The sequence below is a fragment of the Hippoglossus stenolepis genome, chromosome 9 (assembly GCF_022539355.2).
Source record: "Hippoglossus stenolepis isolate QCI-W04-F060 chromosome 9, HSTE1.2, whole genome shotgun sequence".
NCBI classification, from domain to species: Eukaryota; Metazoa; Chordata; class Actinopteri; order Pleuronectiformes; family Pleuronectidae; genus Hippoglossus; species Hippoglossus stenolepis.
The window spans coordinates 26511341-26534734 of NC_061491.1; the positions used below are offsets into that span (position 1 = coordinate 26511341).

The 23394-nt window shown below is 45.1% G+C and overlaps 1 protein-coding gene across 1 annotated transcript in view; it reads left to right on the plus strand.

Moving 5' to 3' along the window:
* Window positions 1-23394, plus strand: part of fras1 (Fraser extracellular matrix complex subunit 1) — a 186381-nt gene that overhangs the window by 146457 nt on the left and 16530 nt on the right. The window contains exons 33-47 of the mRNA XM_035164875.2: window positions 1028-1165; window positions 2446-2478; window positions 4863-4994; window positions 5224-5352; window positions 5594-5841; window positions 6322-6473; window positions 7888-8050; window positions 9478-9610; window positions 12303-12493; window positions 14740-14896; window positions 17328-17591; window positions 17883-18071; window positions 18255-18374; window positions 19741-19920; window positions 22702-22826. Of these exons, the coding sequence (XP_035020766.2) occupies window positions 1028-1165; window positions 2446-2478; window positions 4863-4994; window positions 5224-5352; window positions 5594-5841; window positions 6322-6473; window positions 7888-8050; window positions 9478-9610; window positions 12303-12493; window positions 14740-14896; window positions 17328-17591; window positions 17883-18071; window positions 18255-18374; window positions 19741-19920; window positions 22702-22826 (2354 nt within the window). The remainder of the gene's footprint in view (window positions 1-1027; window positions 1166-2445; window positions 2479-4862; window positions 4995-5223; window positions 5353-5593; window positions 5842-6321; window positions 6474-7887; window positions 8051-9477; window positions 9611-12302; window positions 12494-14739; window positions 14897-17327; window positions 17592-17882; window positions 18072-18254; window positions 18375-19740; window positions 19921-22701; window positions 22827-23394) is intronic.

Consider the following 23394-nt stretch of genomic DNA (forward strand, 5'->3'; position numbering starts at 1 on the left):
ACACACACACACACACACACACACACACACACACTATTAAGCTTTAATGCCCATTAAAAGTTAAGAAGACGTTTTCTTTCCAACTTTCCAACAAAACAAAATCTTCTCTGGATAAATAAAAACAAGTGTTGTAAAAGAAGGCGATGGTTTAAATTCTTGTATACGTCATTTAAGACTTAAATAATAATGTCTTGCTCAAGGGTTCACAGACAGCCTGATTCAGTTTAAGAAGGATTTCCTTTCTGTCGGAACTTTTCTAAAGTGTCGATTTCCTTTGTGCTGAATCAATTGTGCCGTACGGACGTGGCCTCGTTAATTCCAGCTCAGGAGCCTCTGACAGGCGGGTGTATTGTGTCCAGCTCTCTGCCTGATGAAAGGCAGAAAAACGATTTACAACGGGTCATATTCATCAGCTAATGGGCCGACAGGTTCACGTGGAAATCCTCCTGAACGGAGCCGAGGACGGAGCCGAGGAAAAGAGAGGAGCTTCACAGGAAACGGAAACATGCTCCATCAATGTTTCGTTTTCTAAAATCAGATTTGAACCTTTCGCCGTCCATTTCTTTTACAGTTAAATGTTAATGCGGGTCGAATGTAGACGTATAGTTTTCAGTCAGTACATTGATTTCTAGGAAAATCACCAAACAAAAAAATATAAGAGCCTTTAATCTGAACAATTTAAATATGAAATTATCAGATTTTTCTGTGTTCACCATAGGTCCCAACTTTTCTTTTTGTTCAATGGGCTTTTTAACTTTGCCGAACTTTTAAAATCACAGAAACCATATGTCTCCTTTAGATTTGTCTTCAGTTACAATCCGATAACACCGAACAATCTTCTTTATGTCTTTCTCGCTGTGCCTCAGTGTCGCATTAACCGCCGGCCTGACTCCGTCCAGCGAGTGAAACTGAGATTACCTCCAGAGTCGCTTTGCCCCCCCGAGCGATATTTCTAAATCTTATTTTCCCGTGTCCGACAGATGCCGGCAGCAGAAACTAAATGAAATCCCTTTCCGTTTGTTTTCAGGGGCGATTGAGCACCGGGACAGGCCGTACACGCCGGTGATCCACTTCACCCAGGCTGACGTTAACAACGGCAAGATCATTTACAGGCCGCCACAGGCGCCGTCACACCTCCAGGAGCTGTACCAGTACTCCTTCATCGGTGAGACACACACACACACACACACACACACACACACACACACACACACACACACACACACACACACACACACACACACACACACCACACACCTGATTGATTTGGGCTCCAGGGTTTTAAAACTTGAGCATCAGTCGGTGCTAAAAATCCCTCACGATCACGTTGTTGTTAAACTGTCTTTAGATTTATACAGTTTAAAAATATTATATAATTAAAGTGAAATATCTGCAGTTTAGTCCGAGCAGCCACGTATCGATCTGCAGCCGAGCAGCACGCCGCCGCCCGCCACCGGCACTTCCTGTTGGAGCAGAAGAACGAATCCAGCCTCTGAACACAGTCGCTTCCTGGTTCCAACACATCGTTCTCATGTGATTTTACTCTTCATGGAGCTGCTACTGGTTCTCGAAACGCATGATCGCACATGTCACCCACTGAGCTTAGTGGGAGCAGGCAGCTTGACTCAGCTCCTCTAGTTCACTCGTCTCAACTCTGAGGACATGAAGGAAATCACATCACTTCAGAAATCGTACTTTTAGACGACAGAACTTGTTTAAAGCAAAAACAACAGTTTCCTTCAGTGATTTCTAGAATAAGTTGTGTTTATGTCGACCTTTCGGAACAAAGACAAAGTCGCTTAAAACATAAAAACACAATTTAAAGAAATGTTTGTCAGTATCTGCACTAATGCTTTGTGCTTTATTAGCAGTATGCAATGCATGCTGGGTAGTGTTTCTCACATCAGGACTAGAAAACAGCATTTGTGTTAATTGGTGGAGACGAATGTTCGAAACTGGTGTTTTAATTGGTAAAAAAACACAATTTGACATATTATTTGAGCCTCACTACCTCTTGTTTTTATTATTAATTATTTCAGGAACCTCATTAAACCGAACCTGGAACAAACACGGTACGATGTTGGACGGTGTTTATATCCCTCAGTCGCTTCGCCATAGATTATTAAAACCCGGGCTCACGTCTCATCAGCCTTCATGACGAGCATTTGAAAAGTGGAGTTTAAAGAGTTTTAAAAACAATCTCCAGGGCATGTGAGACACTTCCAGAGATCTTTCTTATTTTTCCACGAGACGCACCGTCCTAAAGAAAATCCCTAATCCCAGATCAAAGCCGACTTTAGTGTCTCTTCCTGCGAGTGTGTGGAGGGAAGCTTTGCATCGGTAAATCATCGTCGCTGAGTTTCTTCACGTTCGCTGCAACATCCTGTCGTCTCCGTCCACATCCTCCGTTTCTCAGTGTTTCCTCTGTTTCTCCTTTTTCAACAGGTCTGCCGGAGTCGCTCAGCGTCTATTTCACAGGTAAAACTCTCTCTCTCTCTTCTTCCACCTCTCCCTCTCTCTTCTTTTTCCCTTCCTCCTCGATGTCTCCTCTTCTCTCTCTTCATCACTGCAGCCCGTCTCCTTATCCTCTTCTTCACACTTTCACCCTCAACATTCATCCTCTTTTCCCTCAGTCTCTTTTCCAGTCCCCTTCTTCTTCTTCCTTCCCCATCTTCTCCCTTTTCTCTCCATTCTCATCTCCTGTCCCCGACATCACTCTCTCTCCTCTCCTGTGTTTCCTCGTCCTTGTCCTCAATTCTCCTGCTCCGTTGATCTCTCCTTCACCTCTTTCTGATTCCCCCATGCACCCTCTTTTAATCGTCGAAATGTTGTGTTTCTCTTTCCTCCCCTCGGATTGTTTTCAAGTTTTCCACCTACTTCTGTGCACGTGACATCTTCTGTGACTTCAGATTCACTACAAACGTTCACTTGGTCTCAATGATTTTAGTGGTCAAAGGTCACTGTGACCTCAAAAACACCTCTTCTTCATATACAAATATGTATATACACACAGATTTATCAGCAAACATATACACAGATGCTGACATGTCTGTGATAGGCTCCTATGGGCTGAGTTAATAAATCCATCGGGCTCTAATCCTCTTCTATCTCCTCTCTTCCTCTTCCTCTTCCTCTTCCTCATCCTCACTCTGATTTATTTTCCACTCTGATCCGAGTCGACACTTCACGTCGGCAGTGTTTGTTTGTTCTGTCTCTTTAACCTGGAGACGAAAACACGTCTCCTGTGTTTACTGCATGAGAAGATGAGGAGCTGCTCCCCCTCTCTCTCTCTCTCTCCTCTCTCTCTCTCTCTCTCTCTCTCTCTCTCTCTCTGCGACAGGAGCTATTTGAGTAATATCTGTTTATATGTGTTCAGGGGGCTCGGCCTTGAGGCTCACCGACACACACACACACACACACACACACACACACACACACACACACACACACACACACACACACACACACATCAGACGCTCTTCTCCTCCGTCTCTTCTACTTCACTTTAAATGGCTCAAAGTCAACAGTGGGTTCAGCAGCAGTTATCCTCAGCAGCTCCACTCACGACTTCATATTTGTCCTCGACTGAACGTGAAGACTTGAATATGAAGGTGGATCATTAAATTGTAATTTGCTTCTTGTCTCTTTATAGAATTAACAACGGATTTGCTTTCACTTTTTGTGACGCTGGACAAAACAAATTCAAAAAGATGTAACCTTGGGAAAAGTGTGATTGGCATTTTTTAAAGTGATTTATCAGTTATTTGAAAAACAAAAGAGACAAAAGAGATTTAATCATTAATGAATAACTCTGGTTATGATGCAGATCAGGGACAAATTTAAATGCTTCCTATATAAAAACATCTGTGAGCTCCTTGATTAGAATGACTAGTTTAAATATTGACTTTTAATTAAGTCAGCAACAAGTTGATTAACTCCACCGAGGAGGTTATGTTTCCACCCCTGTCCTTTTGTTGGTCATTGGTTTAATAGGGTGTTTAATTAGTCTAAAATTTAATATATATGGTATATATATTAAATATATTATCAATATAATATATAAACTATATTAAAAGTGTTTCCAGCAGCGTTCTTTATTAATATGACAGTTTGTATTATTATTTTATTAAACACAGGCAGCGTTGATGCAGTACTTTTACTTGCAATACTTCAAATATATTTAATACAAGCACCTACTTTTACTCAAGTACAAAAGTTAGTCTGGTACTTTTACTTCCTTGTTACTTTTACTTTAGTAAGATGTTTGAGTTCCTCCTCTTCCTCTGAACGAAGGTGAAAACATAACCTCCTTCTTTATGGAGGTAATTACCCGTCAGGAAAGTAAAGTCACAATCTCTCTGTGATAAAAAATCTGCTTCTCTTCGCTCCGTCGCTCTCAATCTATTTCACTCCTTTCACATCTCAACCTGATAATTGGCTTGTTGTACTTTCCTTTTTTTATTTATTCCCCTGTTTCGGATCTTGTGTGAATGTAAAGTGACAGGTGGAGCCGTTAAAGCCGTTAAAGCCGTTAATCTCAACGGTTAACGAGCGGAGTTTCCACCTGAACTGCTAATAAAGAGTTTGGGCTGTTTGGTTAATTGATTCTGTGTCTTGATTCCTGCAGATTTTTTAAATTACAGCCGCTGTTATCATCAGTAATCACATCCTGTTACTGCTGTTATTGTTTTTTACTTCCTCTAATTAATAGTTCTCAGAAAAAAGGAGCCGGGGAGGTGATAACCATCAGATGTGTTGGTTTGAGCAACTTTTCATATCCAATTAATCTGTGTGTGTGTGTGTGTGTTTCTCTTGTCTTCTCCTGTTTTGTGTGTCTCTTTGTGTGTTATTGTGCGTCTCAGTGTCAGACGGAGAGCACACCACTCCAGAGCTGGACTTCGCCGTCCTGCTGCTGTCAAACCATCAGCAGCCGCCGGTGTTTCAGGTCCTGGACCCGCTGCTGGAGGTCAGCCTGGGAGGACAGGCTGCTATCGGTAAGACACACACACACAGACACACACACACTGACACACACACACACACACACTGGTCTGTGTGAGATAATGAGCTCCTGCGTCTGTGATGATAAGTAATACCAGAGAAAAAGTGACAGGCAGATAATTTCATTCTCCTTCTGCTCCATCTTTCTTTACACCACTGTGTGTGTGCCTGTGTGTGTGCGTCTGTGTGTGTGTGTCTGTGTGTGTGTCTGTGTGTGTGTAGGTGGTCAGCAGCTGGCGGTAAGTGATGCTGACACGGCCCCAGACGAGCTGGAGTTCGAGCTGGTGGAAGCTCCCGTCCACGGAGAGCTGATTAGGACTGAAGGCAACACACACACTGGCATGAGCAACGGTGAGACACACACACACACACACACATAGACACACTCACACATTACACACACATGTTATCATGAAATGGAAATATTGCTGCTTGTTAGTTTGTTGATGTTATATTTCTTTTTTTGCGTGAACTATTTTAGAAGAAACCCTGCAGAAGTTACACTACACATCAGTGATAAATAGATAAAACACACAAACACACACACACACAAACACACACAGCTTCATTCAGATCCTCTCCATCCCTCCAGGCGACATCTTCACCTTCAGCGACGTCACCCGCAACGTCCTGCTCTACCGACACGCCGGCCTCTCCTCTCAGGACGACGCCCTCACCTTCTCGGTCAGCGACGGCATCTCCATGGCGACCACGGTGGTGCAGGTGGAGGTGCTGGGCGCCGCGGGCGACGGGCCGCAGCGCGACCCCGTGGCCACGCTGTCGCTGGAAGTGGGCGAGAAGAGCAGCACCGTGGTCAGACGCTCACACCTGGCTTACACCGTGAGTTTAGCATCTCGTTAAAAGACGTTTTCAACATAGTGAGTCGAGATGAGAGTTTTAAACTCGTACGGTGAAGTAAGTTTTGCATGTGAGCAAAACGCTGATGCATGAATGTCGTCTAACACAGGGGCTCCGAAACTTCTCAGCCCCTGAACCCAAAATAACGATGACTATAATCCCATGGGAGAAAGAATTGAGTTGAAAAATCCCTTAGGACTCATGGGGGCAGTAAATCAGACGATTTCATATTTTATTACGTATCTTTTGTAAGAATCATGGCTTAATACGCTATTTCTAATTGTTTCATTTGATTTATAGAAATCATCTTGCGTCATCCCATAGTTTGGGTACCACTGACACAAGAAGGTCTTTATGTCAGTCGTGTTTTTGGATGAATCCCGTTTTAATTGTGTATAATAAGTTTTCGGTCAGACTTGTACATTCACACTGGAGTGAACCCTCCTGCTTTGTCGCTCGTAGGATCTCTCGTCCCCCGATGACGAGATTCGGATTCAGCTGGTGTCGGTGCCGATGTACGGCATCGTGACCAGGAGCCAGTCCCAGCAGGAGCACCAGGAGCTGAGGGAGTACTCCTCCTTCACCATGGAGGACGTCAACCAGCACAGGATCAGGTACGAGCGACGACACCGAGGCCTAAGATGCTGGAGGGAAACTAAACGACCGGCCACTGTGACGTGACGTTTTCGACCCAGTCTGTAAAATGTTGCAATAAAAATTACCCCAAAGTACATAATCCCGGTTCCAGTGCAGGGTTTTACTTTCCCCTGATGGTTCAAATGCGACTTCGGAGGCTGATAAAAAAGCGAATATCAGCATAAAACACTGCAGCTATCGACCAAAAATGACTTTCAAAAAACCCTCAGTTGTTTCCAGAAGCCATCATTGTCTGAGCAATAAAGGTTCATGGCAGAGAGGAGAGGGCGAATTAGCACCTTTTTAGTCCGTCAATAAAAAAATGTTCAAAGCGTTCGGTTTAACAGCTCCCTCGTGACGCCATTAGAAGCCGTGTAACGCTAAGAGGAAAAGAACGGAGTGGCTTTATTTGGGCCCTGCAGGCACAATGAGTTTATTCAGTGTAATATTATGAATCCATAGAGGAGAGTGGAAGGTAACACATGAAGAGTCAAGAGATGTCTGCAGGGCGGCTGGCGGAGGCGCTGACAGGATTATTGAGCCTTTAATAAAGAGGCTCTCATGGAGGAGGAATCTGCTGTTGATTCCACTTGGTGAGAGATCGAGGAGCTTCGAGGGCCGTGCCGCCGCCGCCACCGCGCCCGTCATGATCAATTTCGCTGAAGGACTGGGATCATTTCCTCCTCCTCTGCAGCACATTGTGTTTTCCCTCAGTCCAACAACACTTCTCACAGGAAGGAGATGTTTTATTAAAAATTCAGGACGAGATGGTGAATGGCTCTGTTCCCTCAGCATCCTGGCAGAGGAGGAAGCACAGACGCCAGACGAGTCGTTAACGTTTTCCGGAAAAAAACCCAGCAGGAACGATTATCAGGAATCGTTTGTCACGTTCCATGACTCGTCCTGGTGGCACGAGCGATGTCAATTAGCGTCACTCTGATTCTACCTGCGCGAGGCGGCGAGGCCCCCACTGAGAGGCGCCGAGATGAAATGAAAAATACTCAAGTGCTAACTGCTTCATTTCCATAACGCAGTCCCTGATTAGCTCCAGCACGGGGACGATCTCCGGGGGCTCGTCTTCCAACTGCCTCCGTCAGTTCAGCCTCCGTGTGGCGCCGGCTCCTACAAACAAAAGCGACAGAAATTGTTTTGTGAGATTCAAAATGGGATTAGAGGAGATTATGGCGATATGGATTTCAGTTTTATTAGTGCTTTGCAGAGATTAGCAGCCGTCTCGTTGTGGGAGGACTAAAGCAAAGCCGGGCTAAGTCTTCCGTCAATGCGTGAACAGATATTTATGTTTTCATTAAAGGAGAATTATCGTTTTTTTTAAAACAAAAACAGACGCTGAAAAGATTTAGAGATTGTTTCACTGAACTTCTCCACCTCCAGGTACATCACGTCATTAGAGACGGGCAGCCAGCCGGTGACTGACATCTTCCACTTTGTTGTTTACGACGGAGACAACAATCGCCTCGACAACCAGATGTGCACCATCACCATCACCTCCACGCCCAGGCAGCCGCCGGTGGTGACCGTCCGCAGCGGCATCAAGGCAAACACACACACTCACATACAGCGCACACACACATGATCACTGCTCTGGGATATTAGGCTATTTCTAAAAATAATCCCCGATGTAAAACAATACACCTCATTGAACAGTGCAGTAGATAAAACACTTTAACTACACACGTTTATTTCCCCTCTGTTACTCTGCTGGTTTTTAACAAGGTCCTTAAAGCAGACATCCCCCTGCACACTGTCACATTTAGGTTCGGGTGTAGTTTGTGTTTTTTTTTTTTCCTTCACCAGGGGACAAATCAATTTAGAATAAACTTCTGGTGCCAAAACCAATATTTTATTTCTTGAGAAAAACACAAAACGAGGCTTCGGGATAGGAAACTTTTTATTGTTCAGGCAAAGTGGAAGTTACACATGGACTATTAGCAGTTTGAAATATACTTAACTTAAATATTCAAAGTGAAAAACACAGTTTCAGTGTATAATGCAGTAAAATACTCTGAGACTCCAAACTCGTCATCCATGGTCTCCCCTCCTCCGCGGTCAGACGCCTTCGTTAGTGACGGACAAACCTCGTTAGTCAATATCTCGGTAATTAAGAGGAGGATTTTCCTTTGCTCAGTATTTTTGGAGAAGTATCCGCTCAGTGAGGAAAAGGGGGGGAAGATATATTATTTTTTAGAGCAAGGACATTTTCAAAATACAGTTTTTTCACCCGTGGTTCCTGCTGATAACAGCTTGATTTGTTTGGGGAAATCAAAAAAAAAAAAAAGCATAATTAAGGTGGAAGCTGCTGAACGAGAACAAACCTCTTGGCAGATGAAATGATTTACCTGCTTTATTGGTCCTTCAGACTCACTCCTGGGGTTTGGATTCAAAGTTATTTCACTGATTCTTTAATTACTGGATGGAAAAAGTTTTAAAATTCGAAAACAACAAACAAAAAAAAAACTTTAGTCAGTCAGAAGTTAGTGAAATATTGTAATATGATGATAATTTAGGGAGCACACTAAAGAATGTATTGTGACATACGTAACGCCCAACATCACAACATCATGTCTCAAGGGACTTTTAGAATCTGCACAACAAACAGCAACATCTGTCCTTAGGTCCTCCACTTGGAGGTGGAGCTCTTTCAGTGGAAAAGACAACAAACAAAATATAGGACACCTCCTGAAGATGGTGTCTCTCTTCCAGGAGAGACGGACATGCAGTAGATGTCACGTGCACAGAATATATAATAAATAAAATAGATTTTTTCGATAGACAATCAATCAAACGATGTGATCAGGGAGGATGACGAGGAGCTTCTAGGTGCCACATGGACCATTATTGTAAATGTGCAATGAGAGAAAACACTGAACTAACAAATACTAAAGCAAGTGATGCACAACTGCTTCCGTCAGTTTTGTAGATTCTCTAATCTTCTCGTTATCTTTCTTCAACCTCCACCTCCAGGTCCAGGAAGGGGGGCGTGTGCAGCTGTCCACCAATCACATCATCGTGTCGGACCTGGACACGCCCAGGAAGGACCTGCTGGTTTGGCTCGTCAGTCCTCCCAAATACGGCTTCATCGAAAACACCAACATCGGTGAGAACTACCTGAGGGGGACGACACACAGGCTGAGTCATTTCAAAATAAAAGAGGCAGGAGTCCCTCAGGGGGGGCCGAGCGCCACATGAACTAAACAAGCTGCACATGTTCCGATGCGTGTTTATTCATGTATATTGCTCCAGCTCCGTTACCCGGAATAATTTCCACATTTCTATTTATGTCACACTCGCTGCACGCACGTTGCCGGTTGAATTCCCTGCAGCGCCGGCGCCATCTGTCACAGCGTGATTATGTTGCAGATTAGCACTGCCAGATAGCCGCCGCTACAGATGGAGCAATTGTTGAAGAACCAATTTTGTGCTGCACGCTCGCTCGGGCGCCGCCGAGCTTCACTCTGCGCCCGGGAGGAAATGTTTGGGAAAAATGTGAAAAGGTGAGACGAGTTGTAAAAGGAGCCGCTCCCAGCCGGGATGTAGACGTATACGGCAAAGAGATATGTCCAGAAGAATGGAACATCTGACTGTTTATATCTTTATAGAATGGATCAAAGTTACTTGATTGACATTTATGAGCTGCATGCATGTTAACCAATCAGTATTACTGAGGGCGGGGCCTATGAGCAGAGTTGTGTGTGTGTGTTACAATAACAGAAATAAAGTTTACCAGGGTAAAGGGCTCAAAGTTTCACCCTGTATGAATAAAAGTAATATGATTGAATAAAAGATCCACAACGCGAACGTGACGATACAAATGCAAAACATCGCAAAGATTACGACACAGCTGCGATCACGTAGGGATCAGTATTTAACTCCAGGGCTCGTGTGCGAACCTGCACTGAAGTCAGAGACACTTGAACGGACTGACTGACCGTCACCGCTAACTTCTCTCTATTATTTTATGATGTAACTCTGCACCATAATGTGTCTGGGCCTCTTTAAGCGCGTCGGCACCGGCAATAAAAATTCATGATATTAGAGAACGTGTGTGTGTGTGTGTGTGTGTGTGTGTGTGTGTGTGTGTGTGTGTGTGTGTGTGTCTGTCTGTGCTGCCCATACAAATGTAAATGCATGATGTTTTTATAGACACCATTTTTGCATATAAATACTGCCTGTCTGTGTAGGTGTGAATGTTATTCTGCTCGTGCACATGGACACACGGCCTGTGCATGTTGTCGAGTGTAAACATTGAGGGCGACACACCCCCCTTGCCCGATGGGGTGACGGCAGAGCGGACCCCCACCCCGACTGTGCTGAATACCAACGAGCGTCCCGCTCCCTCATCAAGGACAGTCAGCAGGGACGTGCACAGACAGGACCGGTGCCAGCTGCTTATCTGCAGCAGCAGACATCACAAATATCTGCCTCCATTACATCTGCAGATAAATCCGCGTTGCATGTAATACGGCAGAAACTAATCAGTTCTACTGAGGCTGCTCGTCTGCTGTCGCTTCACATATCAACTCAGTTTGGTGATTTTCTGCAGCTTTGTTTGAAATATTGATTAATTTAATGGTTTTAATGTTTTGATCTAGAAAAAACTCAAGTTGAGAGTTTGTTCTTGATCTTTGACACAAAAATCTTAAAGTGAGTTGACACTGAAATGCTCTCGATCTTTGGGCTTAAATCTTAAACTGTTTATAAAATGGTTTATAGAAGTCTTTGAGAAAATTACTCTCAGGAAAGTTTAGCTAAAAACAAGAAATATAAAAGTGGAACGGTCACTGAACACATTCCTGTTCCCCAGAGGATGAACCCTTTACATTTATTGTTGGTTTTACTCAGTTTGGTTACAATAACTCAACACCTCATCAAAAACCCATTATTAATAGGCTCTGAATATGTTTGAATCAAAGTTTTTTAAGGTTTTTATATTCATCTAACACAGCTACACGGACAATTTCAAGTGTGAAATTGAGTTATTATAGATATTGTTCACCATGAACTGCTTGAACCGAATTCTTGGATTAACAGTCTGCTCCTTATCTGCTCGACTCGTGTCCCTGAACAACCAATTTCCTGTTTATACAAACTTTCATAACTTTCATTAGTGAGAGATGAAGCTGTCATCAGGAGAAAACTGCAGAAACAAACTGATGCTGCCAAAATGTTCCTGGAAGTCTCTGGTGGCTGCAGGTGATATCCCCCCCGCCCTGCCCTGATCATGATTCTGTGAAGGTCCCTGAGTCTCAGTCAGATGATGGAGATGTGATTTGATTTACTGCGGTGACTGAAACACACACAGCAACTCCCCGCGGAGCCCTGTCTCAACTCACCGTGGACTCATCCATCTTCTCTGACGAGACGTGACGCTCAAGCTTTGTCTCAGAGTTCAGAGATTTCAGGGATGATTTTGGTTTATTCATCGAACGTCCCGAGAGCCCGGTGAAGACAGGACGGCCCCCGAGTGGAGGGACTGGGAACTGAAAAGTCTCCGGGTGCAGGTACCTGGCATCCAGACTGACACACAGTTCTGACTGAAGAGAAATAAAAAACGCCGGTGAGGGACGAGCTCTGCTGTCATTCCAGCCGTCGGATGCTATAAGCGATGGTCTGATAAGTGAGCACCTGAGAGGCTAAACGCTGCTGTGTGCAAACTGTGTGTGTGGATGACTGGGAGTTTCACAATAAAAGCAGCTGAAGTAGTTTAGTAAAGTAACAGAGTGACTGAGGAAAAACAAGTTCAACCTTTAAAACAAAAAACCTTTTCTCTCTTCCCTCTCGTTCGCCAGGAGGCTCAGTCGGCGGCTCGCGGGTCGTCACGCCCGATGCACCTTTCTCTGTGGAGGACCTGACGTCCGACCACATCTTCTACATCCAGGACGGGAAGCGCAAGGCCCAGGCCGAGCAGGACGTCTTCAGCTTCTACATCAGCGACGGCAACAGCCAGACCGAGGCCGTCAACGTGGAGATCGACATCCAGGTTTGTGGAGAGCGCAAGGTCACGTCTAACCTCTGGAAACAGAGTCTACATGTGGACGTCTCGACCTGAAACACAAGAAGTGTCACAGTTGGTGTTTTATGAGGAGAAACGTTTGATTCCCTTGATAAAACAAACTGTAAACGGTGAAAGGAAGATGGCGTCTTGGCTCAGATATATATATATATATTTAATAGTCAGTAAAAGTGAGCAGTAAAAAGACAATACACCCTTACGGGGTTATTACTAAATTAGTAGTAAATGCAACGTGATCATTGTGAGTGATTGTGATTTCTGAGAGCTCAATTAAAGTATTCTTACAAAGTCTAAAATTCAATAATCCGAATTTTAGGCCTTAAAAAGTCATTAAGGCTGTGGATTAAACCGTCTATAGAAACCCACTGTTTGAAGTCTGAGAGATAATGGGGCGTTTCCAGGGATTTTCTTTCCTCCTTCACTTTATCTTCAGTTATTACAAAGCGTCAGTAATTCTGGGACATTTCTTCGCATCTGTCGCACTTGACATTTAAATCTTAAATTTCATTAAATATGGAAAAGCCTTGAATTGAACTTGTTGGAAAAGCCGCAGAAACCTCGATTATGAGAGTTTAACTTGGTTATTGGTTAAACACACTGAACAGCGCAGTGCTGCCAGGGGAGTCAAACACAGACACAGGATGAGTCAGAGGCGTTATCTGTAAAAACTGAAAACCAGCTTAAAGGCAGACGATTGGACGAGCAGGGAGCAGAACGGCATAAACAACAGGAAGCAATAACAAATGTAAAAACCCAGACGGAAAAGCAGATGATCCGACTCTGATTGGTTTGGAAAGAGCAAAATGAGCGAAGAGGCAAACAGGTGTTTTAGTGGCTTAGAGAAGCTCAGACGAGCGGAGGTAAGAAACAGAGGAGCTGGTGAAGATGGAGACAGAAACGTCCGCTGGCGGCTGATGGTGCAGGAGGAGGAGGACGGCAGGTCTGAGGAGGAGTGACGAAGAAGAGAAGGAGCTGGGGGGGGGGGACTCGAGATGAAAACTGAGTCAATTAGACCTGTTTAATTTAAGACGTTTAACTTCAGTGAGGCCGACGGCACCCTCGCTCCGTCAGTGAAGTGGAGGTCTCAACCAGGTCTCAATCAGGTCTCAACCAGGTCTCAACCAGGTCTCAACCAGGTCTCAACCAGGTCTCAACCAGGTCTCAACGAACGAAAGCCGCTCTAAAGCACCAACCTTGATTTGTACGTGACTTCATCGGCGAGGAATCGAGAGCAGCTCCGTCCTCAGTCTGTTTTTATTTTTCATCTCTCGCCATCACAATCCATCACTTAGGTCTTGAGTTGAATTGATGAGGCTGTCAGCGAGCTGTTAAGTGTGTGTGTGTGTGTGTGTGTGTGTGTGTGTGTGTGTGTGTGTGTGTGTGTGTGTGTGTGTGTGTGTGTGTGTGTGTGTGTGTGTGTGTGTGTGTGTGTGTGTGTGTGTGTGTGTACATGAGCTGTATGCACACAGTACAGTTTCCTCCACGCCAGCGACACCTATAGACCGGAGTTTTTCCATCGTTTGTCCGATTGTTGTGAACACAATATCTCAAGAAAACCTGGAGGGGAATTTGTTCAAATTTGGTACTTGTGTTCACTTGGGCTCAAAGATGAATTGATCAGATGTTGGTGGTTAAAGGTCAAAGGTCACTTTGAGCTTACGAGCCATACACCTAAGGGAACAACTCGAGAGAATCCTTTCAAATTTGGCGCAAATGTTCACTCAAGTCTCATTTACGTATGAAATGAGATACGTCCATTTCAGATTTGAGAGTTTCTGACATCAACAAATATGGCGACGGAGGAGGAGGTTGTAAAAGAGGCAAAAGCAGCCGTGTTGTAAATGGCGGTGGTCCGGTCATACAGATTCCTGTAGTGTATTATGGTCGATGGTTGTCTCACTTGGATTATTGGCTACTCTGCCCCCCCCCTCCTGACTTCCAATGGTACTGCTCCATTCGTCTGTCTCGTCTGCATCTTTAATCTTTCAGAGGACGAGCAGTCAAATACGGACAAAATGATTGCACGGTGCAGACAGAGGTCGTTTTCTAACATCGACCATCAATTAGCCTCCAGACTCACGGATTAACTGATTAGATTTGATCAAAGGTGAAAGTGACCTCATGTGAATGTGGAATACAAACGTACGTAGACTCGAGCTTCACTGGCTGGTGGAGACAAACAACCGTCTCGCTGTTTGCTTGTCTTCCTGCAGCAGAGCAAAGAGAGCAGAGAGCCGGTGGTGTCGGTCAGCAGCATCCACGTGGAGGAAAACTCTGGCGTGGTCATCACCAACTCGTCCATCAGCGTCCTGGACCAGGACACGCCGGAGAACGAGATCCTGTTCACCATCATCCGGATTCCGTCCTATGGTGAGACCTGAGTGACCCGCAATAAAACACACCTCTCACTGGAGGGTGTTTTTAAAGTATACTGTTTATTCTAAATAGATAAAATATGGGTGGACAACTATACACACACACACACACACACACACACACACACACAGTCTCTCTCTCTCCGGTAAACACATTACTCTCACTTCCGACGCCCAAAAACAAGACAATCACGCCGGTCATCTGCCGCAGCGCCGCACGTTGACTGCAGCCACTCACTCACACACACACACACACACACACACACACAAACACACACTCAGCACACACACACACACTCAGCACAGGACACACGACGACACACACTCAAATCAAACGACCTCCACACACACTCTGTTTTCCTGACGTCCCCCTCGCCGTCCCCCGATTGAGTTTTCTCTCCTGTCAGCTGAAGCCTGGACTAAATTGCCCCCCACGAAAATAAATGTTTCATACTGGACAAAATATATATTCCTTAGTCAGCGATATATATATCACCACAGCCGGAGTTAGAGAAGTGAACAGATTTGAGGAGAATCGGGGAAAGAAAATCAACAAAGAACGAGAAAAAGCAGTCGACGTTGCATTTGGAATAAAATGTGGTCGTGTCATCTTTCTGAAAAATGCCTCTTTTAAGAAATCGGTACTTTTTACTGAGCAAAAATTTGATGATTTATTTGAGATGTAGGAAACTGACTTTAATAAAGTGGCTGGAGCGTTTAGTCCTGACAGCCAATCAGAGAAGAGGCTTCAGGGTGTGATGCAACAAGCTAATGATTAAACATATTTGCTAAGATTTTTGTTTAGAATTCTTCATATTTTAAACGTTTCCTGCTGAATAATGGAGATAAACTCAGTTTTTTTAATAACTTCTTAGTCTTTTTAACTCATCTACAGTTCAGCTTCACTCTTCAACCTGCAACAGTCAAACTCAGTTTAATGAAGCTGCTGGTTTAAGGTAAAACAATTAGTTGCATAGTGTTTCTTTAAAAACCCTTTTTCTTACTTTAATGGCTCCTAATTGTTACTTTGATGTATGGTCAAAGTCGTATAATCTTTAAATTCTAACGTCTTTAAAAGCATTTGATGTTTTATAAGCCTGGACATTTCCTCAGGGTTTAAATGTCGAATTTAGTTTCTCACAAAACACGTCTGATTTGAAACATTCTTACATTTCTCCACAAACAAACATCACTTTGGAAGGTGCTCTGTGTTGTTTTCAGCCCGTTCACCTCTTTAATTCGTCCTCCGTCCTGCCAGACACCTGCTCTGAGACGTGCCTCAGACAGACACCCCCCCCGTCCCCCCCCTCCCGTCCCCTCCACAGTAAAAGCATCATAAAACAGCTGGTGTGTACCCAGAGTGTCCCACCGCCATAAAACCACTGGCGTGTACGGCTGATTGGACGGAGAGCAGGAGGGGAGTGATTTCATACAGGACGATGAGTCCCAGGCAGCTCGTCTTTTAAACTGGACGGATCTGCTCTGTCCTGGCATCACACACACAGACACACACAGACACACACACACACACACAGACACACACACACACACAGATGGAATAGTGCACAGATTTATCAAAGAGAGAGCAGGAGAGGGAAAGATCCTTTCTAACATAAAGATGTCAGGACGGTTCAACATTTTGGCACAACACACACACACACACACACACACACACTCACACACACACACACACACAGACACACACATAGTTACCTCATGCTATCACACATTCCTGACTGAAAATAAAGTGAAAGTAGTGTCACTCCTTAGAGCTCATACCTCAAACAGTCCCTGTAGGAAACCACATTTAAATTCACTGGATCAGAATCTGCACCGAAAATATGGAGAAAATCTCTCAATGTTCAAGAGAGTGAAAAGATATTCCTACATCTGCCCCCTGACTCGTGTCCACATCAAACTGTAATGGTTTCTTCAGGGACCTTCCACCAGGTTGTTTGCTTTTCTGTCCAGTAGCTTTGAACTGCAAACAAACACAGGTGAAGTAATACATGATAAGTCCGAGACTGCACATCTGCCTGCCTGTGTGTGTCTGTGTGTGTCTGTCTGTGTGTGTGTGTGTGTCTGTGTGTGTGTGTGTTCCCATTATTCCCCAGGAATTAGGCAGAAATCCCATTTAAACCTGGACTTTGATTTAAGAAGCGGTTTCATTTAGTGGAATCTTAAAAAGTCTCATTAGTTTCTCCAAAGATCTTTTATGTCTTTCATGTCCTGTGTGAAAAAGTCAAACGTCCTCCATTTGACTGAGTTAATCACCGTACTTAACCAGATGCTATTTGAGGTGCCTCTTTGCTCAGACACACACACACAGACACACACACACTCAGACACAGACTCACACACACAGACACGCACACAGACACACCAGCTTTCTAATCAGTGCTTCATTAATCTCATATTTCCCACAGGGAAGCTCCGCAGACGTCAGTTCTACTCCCAGCCCCTGGAGAAGGGCCGCGTGCTCACGCAGGGCTCCACCTTCACCTACCAGGACGTCCTGGACCAGCTGCTGGTGTACACGCCCGAGATCGTCAGCGGGGGCGCCGACGAAATGGCCTTCACCCTCACAGACGGCGTCTACACGCACACCGGTCGCCTGGAGTTCACCATGGACGTCAGGAGGAGCGAAGGGCCCAGAATGACCGTCAACAGAGGCCTGCAGCTCCCGGCCGGTGAGAGGAAGGTTTAAAACCTTGAAAATGTTTAGAACGCAGCCAAACTGTGGATGTAAGAAGAACATCTGGATTCAAACTTCTGTTACTGGGTAGAGAAGAAAAGACAGATATCGTAAATTAGGCAAAAACCTTCAACGTCTCATCTAAAGTAAAAATCCTTCAAAACTCAAACTGGAAAACAATCAAACCAACAAAAGTCCCAAATGGAAAGTGAAGGAACAGTTGGTGTGATTGATGTGTTTGTGGGTAGTGAGGTGTCTTATGTCCGTGTGCTCTGAACCGTTTCAGGATCTTCGTCTAAGATCAGCGAGCAGAACCTGAAGGGGACGGACATCGACTCGGACAGCCTGAAGCTGCGCTACGTCCTCACCAAGGATCCACCGGGCGGCAAACTGCAGCTCAGCAGGGGCGGACGCGTGGAGAAGGTTTCTGTCAAAGGTCCCGTGCACAGCTTCACGCAGGACGACGTCAACAAAGGTGCCGGCTTGTTCTCTAAATGTTTCTGTTATTGATTTCCTGTTTCCTCTTTGTAAACCTTTGTGAAAAAGGTTAAATTTATCACTGCTGCTTGTTTGTCTGTCGGCAACTGACGTTCAATGTGACACAACATTAACACTGGCTGTGTGTGTGTGTGTGTGTGTGTGTGTTTCTGTGTTGCAGGCCTGCTGCAGTACAGCCACGAGAAAGGGGAGAAGGGCGGCAGCCAGTTTTTCAAGTTCAACCTGGTGGATCCAGAGGGCAACAAACTGATCGACCAGTCCTTCTTCATCAGCGTGCTCGGTACGGTTTCCCCCCCAGCCAACGTTTCCTGCAGAGATACAACCTGAGGTGTTTCCTCTGCTCGCTGGGAGAGGAGAAATCAATTACTACAGATTTATCTCTTTCTGCCGCATGCCCACTGATGTGCCGATGCACCGGGCACGCACACGGAATAAGAATTGTGCAGAGATGCTTTCTGTTTTTCGCCCGGATATATATCGTAGTGATATTTACTGACCGACTCTTTTACAGTTTTACCGTAGTTCCCACTTTTAAAAAAATGACAGAAAAAAGCGGATTCAAACATCCAGGGTTTGGGTTGAATATGTTTATTCTCCTTCTGCTAATATATAGATAAAGAACTAAAAGTTATTTAAGAGGCAAATACCTTATTTCCATGACTAAAGGAACAATAAACCTTCTTAACCTGAATATAAGCAGAATTTATCTTCTGTTAAAATTCGCTGCTTGATTGAAAACTGAAGTTATTCTAAATCCAGCTCTGTCCTTCTCTCAGCTCAGTTCGTCTCTGGAGTAAATCGTGTTTTTTAGGTGTGAGACAGAGTTTGAACTGTGAAGAGGCAGAAAGACACCGAGCTGTTGAGCTGTGTCGAGTGTAAATGATGCTGCTGCCACCGTTACACTGTCTCTCTATTAGAAAATCACTTTTCTGGACCTGTAAAGATCTTTAAAATTCAAAATATAAAATTGTAGATTGATTTATCTTGCTGCACTTCTTTGTGTTGCTGCTACAAACGAGCATTAGAACTCGTCTCGCCTCCGACGGCAGGAAAACACCAAAACCTCCAGTTTCCCAATCTCGTCCCGCGGCTGCCGACCGAACTGCAGCCGCGATTCAGCTGTAAAATCAGCGTCCGCATCAGAAGCTGATGGATTTTCTGTCCCTCACAGTTGAACAGCGTCCTGATTCTTTCATATCCCCCCCAGCTCGCTTTTTTACCCGTCTCCGTATTACTTCCCCCTCCGTCAGGTTCTCATATCTCTTCCCACCACACTGCCCTCTGATTACTTCCCTGCCCCTCTCTCAATCTCTCCTAATCCGTTTGTCCTGTTTCACTCTCTCACACCTCCCGATACGCCTCGTTCCCTCCTGTGCTCTCACCCAACTTAATCTTTTTTCACTTTTGTACTCGTACCTGTGTCATTTCTCAATTCCTCCTCTTCCTAAAGTACTGTCTGCTCCTGTTATCTCCTCTCACTGCGTCTCCAGATCAGTCTCAGCCTCTTTCTCCTCCACCGATTCGCTCCATCTTCTCTCCCACGAGTAATCGACTCCTGACAATTGTATTATTTTAGATAAAGTGTTTCACCTGGTGAATCTTTGCGTGGGGTGAAGCTCTAACCTTCGTCGTCTCTCTCTCCGCAGAGGACCGTCTCCCTCCGTCTGTGGTGGTGAACAAAGGTCTGGTGCTGGATGAAAACACCATGAAGAAGCTGACCACGCTGCAGCTGTCGGCCAGCGACCAGGACAGCGAGCCGGGCGAGCTCATCTACCGCATCACCAAGCAGACGGGCCTGGGTCACCTGGAGCACGTGGCCAACCCAGGTAGGCAGAGGGGGGGGTCGCACCAGGTCGGATGCTCACACTGGGAACAGCTTGTGTTCGGGACAGGAAGTTCAACTTGATAAGTGGAGGATTTATTTTAACTGCAGAAAAACAGACGAAACCAGCAGCACAGACCATAAGGATCCAAAAAACATTTCCATATCCTAATATAAACTTCAGTGACATTATTATTCCGTATCAAAGTAAAGCGCCAATAGATACTTACTGTGTGTGTCTGTGTGTACGTGTGTGTGTGTGTGTGTGTGTGTGTATGTGTGTGTGTGTGTGTGTGTGTAGAGAAAAATAGAGGCATAAGAAATATGAATTCACTCTTGATCAGTCGGTTGGATTTACTCCAGACTCATTCAACATGAATTCATCTCCAGAGAGTTTCATCCTGCCTTTGATAATTAACTGCACACACACACACACACACACACACACACACACACACACACACACACACACACAACACACACACACCACACACACACACACACACACAACACACACACACAGGGGGAAGTGTAATGATCCTGGCTCCGGTTCCTCTCTCACCACAGAATAGACTCGCTGCCTCTTTCCGCACACAGATACAGACGAGTGACAAATGAAAGTAAGATCCAACGTGAAGTGTCTCGGTGAAGTGTCGGGACACTCGCAGCTGCCGGAGCAGAATCGACGCTCCCTGGTTATTGATTGTTAAAAAGTCTCTGGACTCTGCTGGAGGGATGAGGCTCCATTATTCCAACAGATATCACCTCGTTATGTGTTTTGATGACGGTGCTGGAGAGCGATGTCTTGACTCGTGTACGTCAAGCGGTCGGAGGAGGAACCAGCAAATCAAATCATGTTCAAACAAATACTGGAGCACTGGTGGCAGCCATTAAAATGACATCGATGCACCAGGTTGTGTCAGTTTGAGCCTTGAAAGAAGAAATGGAGGCAGCTGCTGAACCTGGTGTGTGTAACACCTCAGTCCAAATTCCCTTGGGTGTCCAGCTGAGGTCTGGTGAAGTCCATAGAATCATCAAACCTTCAGTGTCCTCTGGACGAGCTCTATCTTTAACTTCTCACCTGTCTCTAACTCTAACAGGTGATTATTAGCTTCCCAGTTATTGAGCAGTTCTGCTTCCCCTGCGTCACCGAACGCTCTCGCAGAATATTAATTAACTCTCTCAGGGCGTCACTTCACAGAGTCGTGTCATGCTCGCCACTTCCTCCTCAGGGATTGGCCGACAGCTGACGAGGACTGTGGGGGTGACGGCACAGAGCGATGAACGCCCAACAGCCGAAGTCTTCAAAAAGCTGAAAGGTCGTGACTCTGCTGTTTGTCAAAAGGCAGCTGTCGTACAAACCAGTGAATATCACATTCACCGTCACTTCTGTCAGAGACAAAGTTTGGAGCAGGACGTTCATCTCCGACTCTCACAAAACGTACAAAAGAGTCGAGAGCTCCGTGTTTATATCGAACTTCGTGCACAGCCGATGTCACATGAGATTTGTTGAGGTCAAATGTCGGTTGTGCGACGTGAACTTTGTCCCCAAGACGAAATTTACTTTCCACGCAGGGGACATGTTGTGTGCAGACAGATTTGAACGGAGAATAAAACGGTAGATAATAAGATACAAGTTCCTATTTAAAAACTTTTTATTTTTGTGAAAACTTTTAAAAACTTTATATTACACTCTTATTTATACCAACAATTCCTATTTTCATTCAAATATATAATCTTCTCGTCTCTTTTATTGTTTCTTTTCTTATTCTCCCTCTATCTGCCTCGTCTGGTTGTATTTCTTCCCTGAGAAGCACGTTGTTAAAGATAGGGCCACATAAATAAAATCATTAGAACGGAATTAAATTCGATTGGAGCTCGACAGCATTCAGCCGGCGTCTCAACCTCCGGAAAACAAAAAACTTTTCTCCTCCTATTTCCTGTCAAGACAAATGGAATCGACAGCACGATCCCTTTTAATATAATCGGGCGACGGCAGGATTTTCATCACTGACGGAGGATATTGCTTCTGTCCCCGTGTCTGCCCGTCCTGATTATGGTGATGACTTCTCGTCGGGGGAGTCGGTGACACGGTGAAGGAGGATGATGGACTTCTTGCTTGTTTCACTGTGTCAGACGCTGACATGAAGAAGATTGATGTTGAAAAGCCTCTATTTCCATTTTCCTCAAGGATTCGGTGACACATCCAAAGAGTAATCGTCCACCTGGTATCAAACTCCGGACCCGTCTCACCGGGAGGTGTTTTTATTTCTCCTTTTTTTTCATTTTGGAGCGCTCCTCCCATCACGCACAGGGAAAATTACTTTTCATCCGTCCCGCGTGTTTAAGGGAAATAACAAGGATTCCATCAGTGGGCTGCAACGTTCGACAAGTCACTGCCTTCACATCAGAGTTGATTCCTGACTCTTCTCTGACAGGCCTGTGAATGTTAGTTTTAAATTACGTACTTAATTTCTGTGCATAAAAACATGTCTATACTAAAGTATTCTCTCTCTCTCTCTCTCTCTCTCTCTCTCTCTCTCTCTCTCTCTCCCTCTCTCTCCCTCCCTCTCTCTCCCTCTCTCCTCTCTCCCTCCTCTCCCTCTCTCTCTCTCTCTCTCTCTCTCTCTCTCTCTCTCTCCTCTCTCTCTCTCTCTCTCCCTCTCTCTCTCTCTCTCCCTCTCTCTCCTCTCTCTCTCTCTCTCTCTCTCTCCCTCCCTCCCTCTCTCTCTCTCTCTCTCTCTCTCTCTCTCTCCCTCTCTCTCTCCCTCTCTCTCTCTCTCAGGCACCCGGATCAGCACCTTCACTCAGGCCGACCTGGCCTCACGCAGCGTCCAGTACGTCCACAGCAGCGAAGAAGAGAAGCACGCCGACCAGTTCTCCTTCACCGTGTCCGACGGGACCAACGAGGTGAAGAGACACGTCAGATAACGATCAGCTCGTAGACCCGGTTTAAATTCAATAAAAAGTTTTTTAAAAATCTATATAAACAAAAGAAAACTTTCCTATTTTTCAAAGCTCGGGTCGATCCGTTGCTCCTAACCAATCCCGAGAGGATTCTCCAAAGTACAAACATATGAATAAATATGATCAGGTCCTCTGAACTCCAGAGCTTTTAGAGGCGTGAGGAACAGAGTGTCACTCCGGTTCCCTTTCACCCGCGCCCCCCCCGTGCCCTCATGCATAAATCTGCCTTGCTAATCCGGACTAATGAGGACCGCGAGGACTTGAGTAAACATGTGAAAAAGGTCATTTGGCCTTCACGCCCGGCTGAGTGCAGTGTTAAGAGGCCTTTGTGGCCACTGTAGAGGTTTGTGTTTGTGAAGTGGTTTTTCGGTGCTTTTACTTCTGCGGGCTCTCCCTCTCTCTCCAGCTGGGAGGCCCCACGTTCGTTTTATTCACTCATTTATTTATATATTTATCGTGTGTGTGGGGAATTAAAAATGCGTGGGATTGGTTTTGTCCTTTTTGAAGTGAA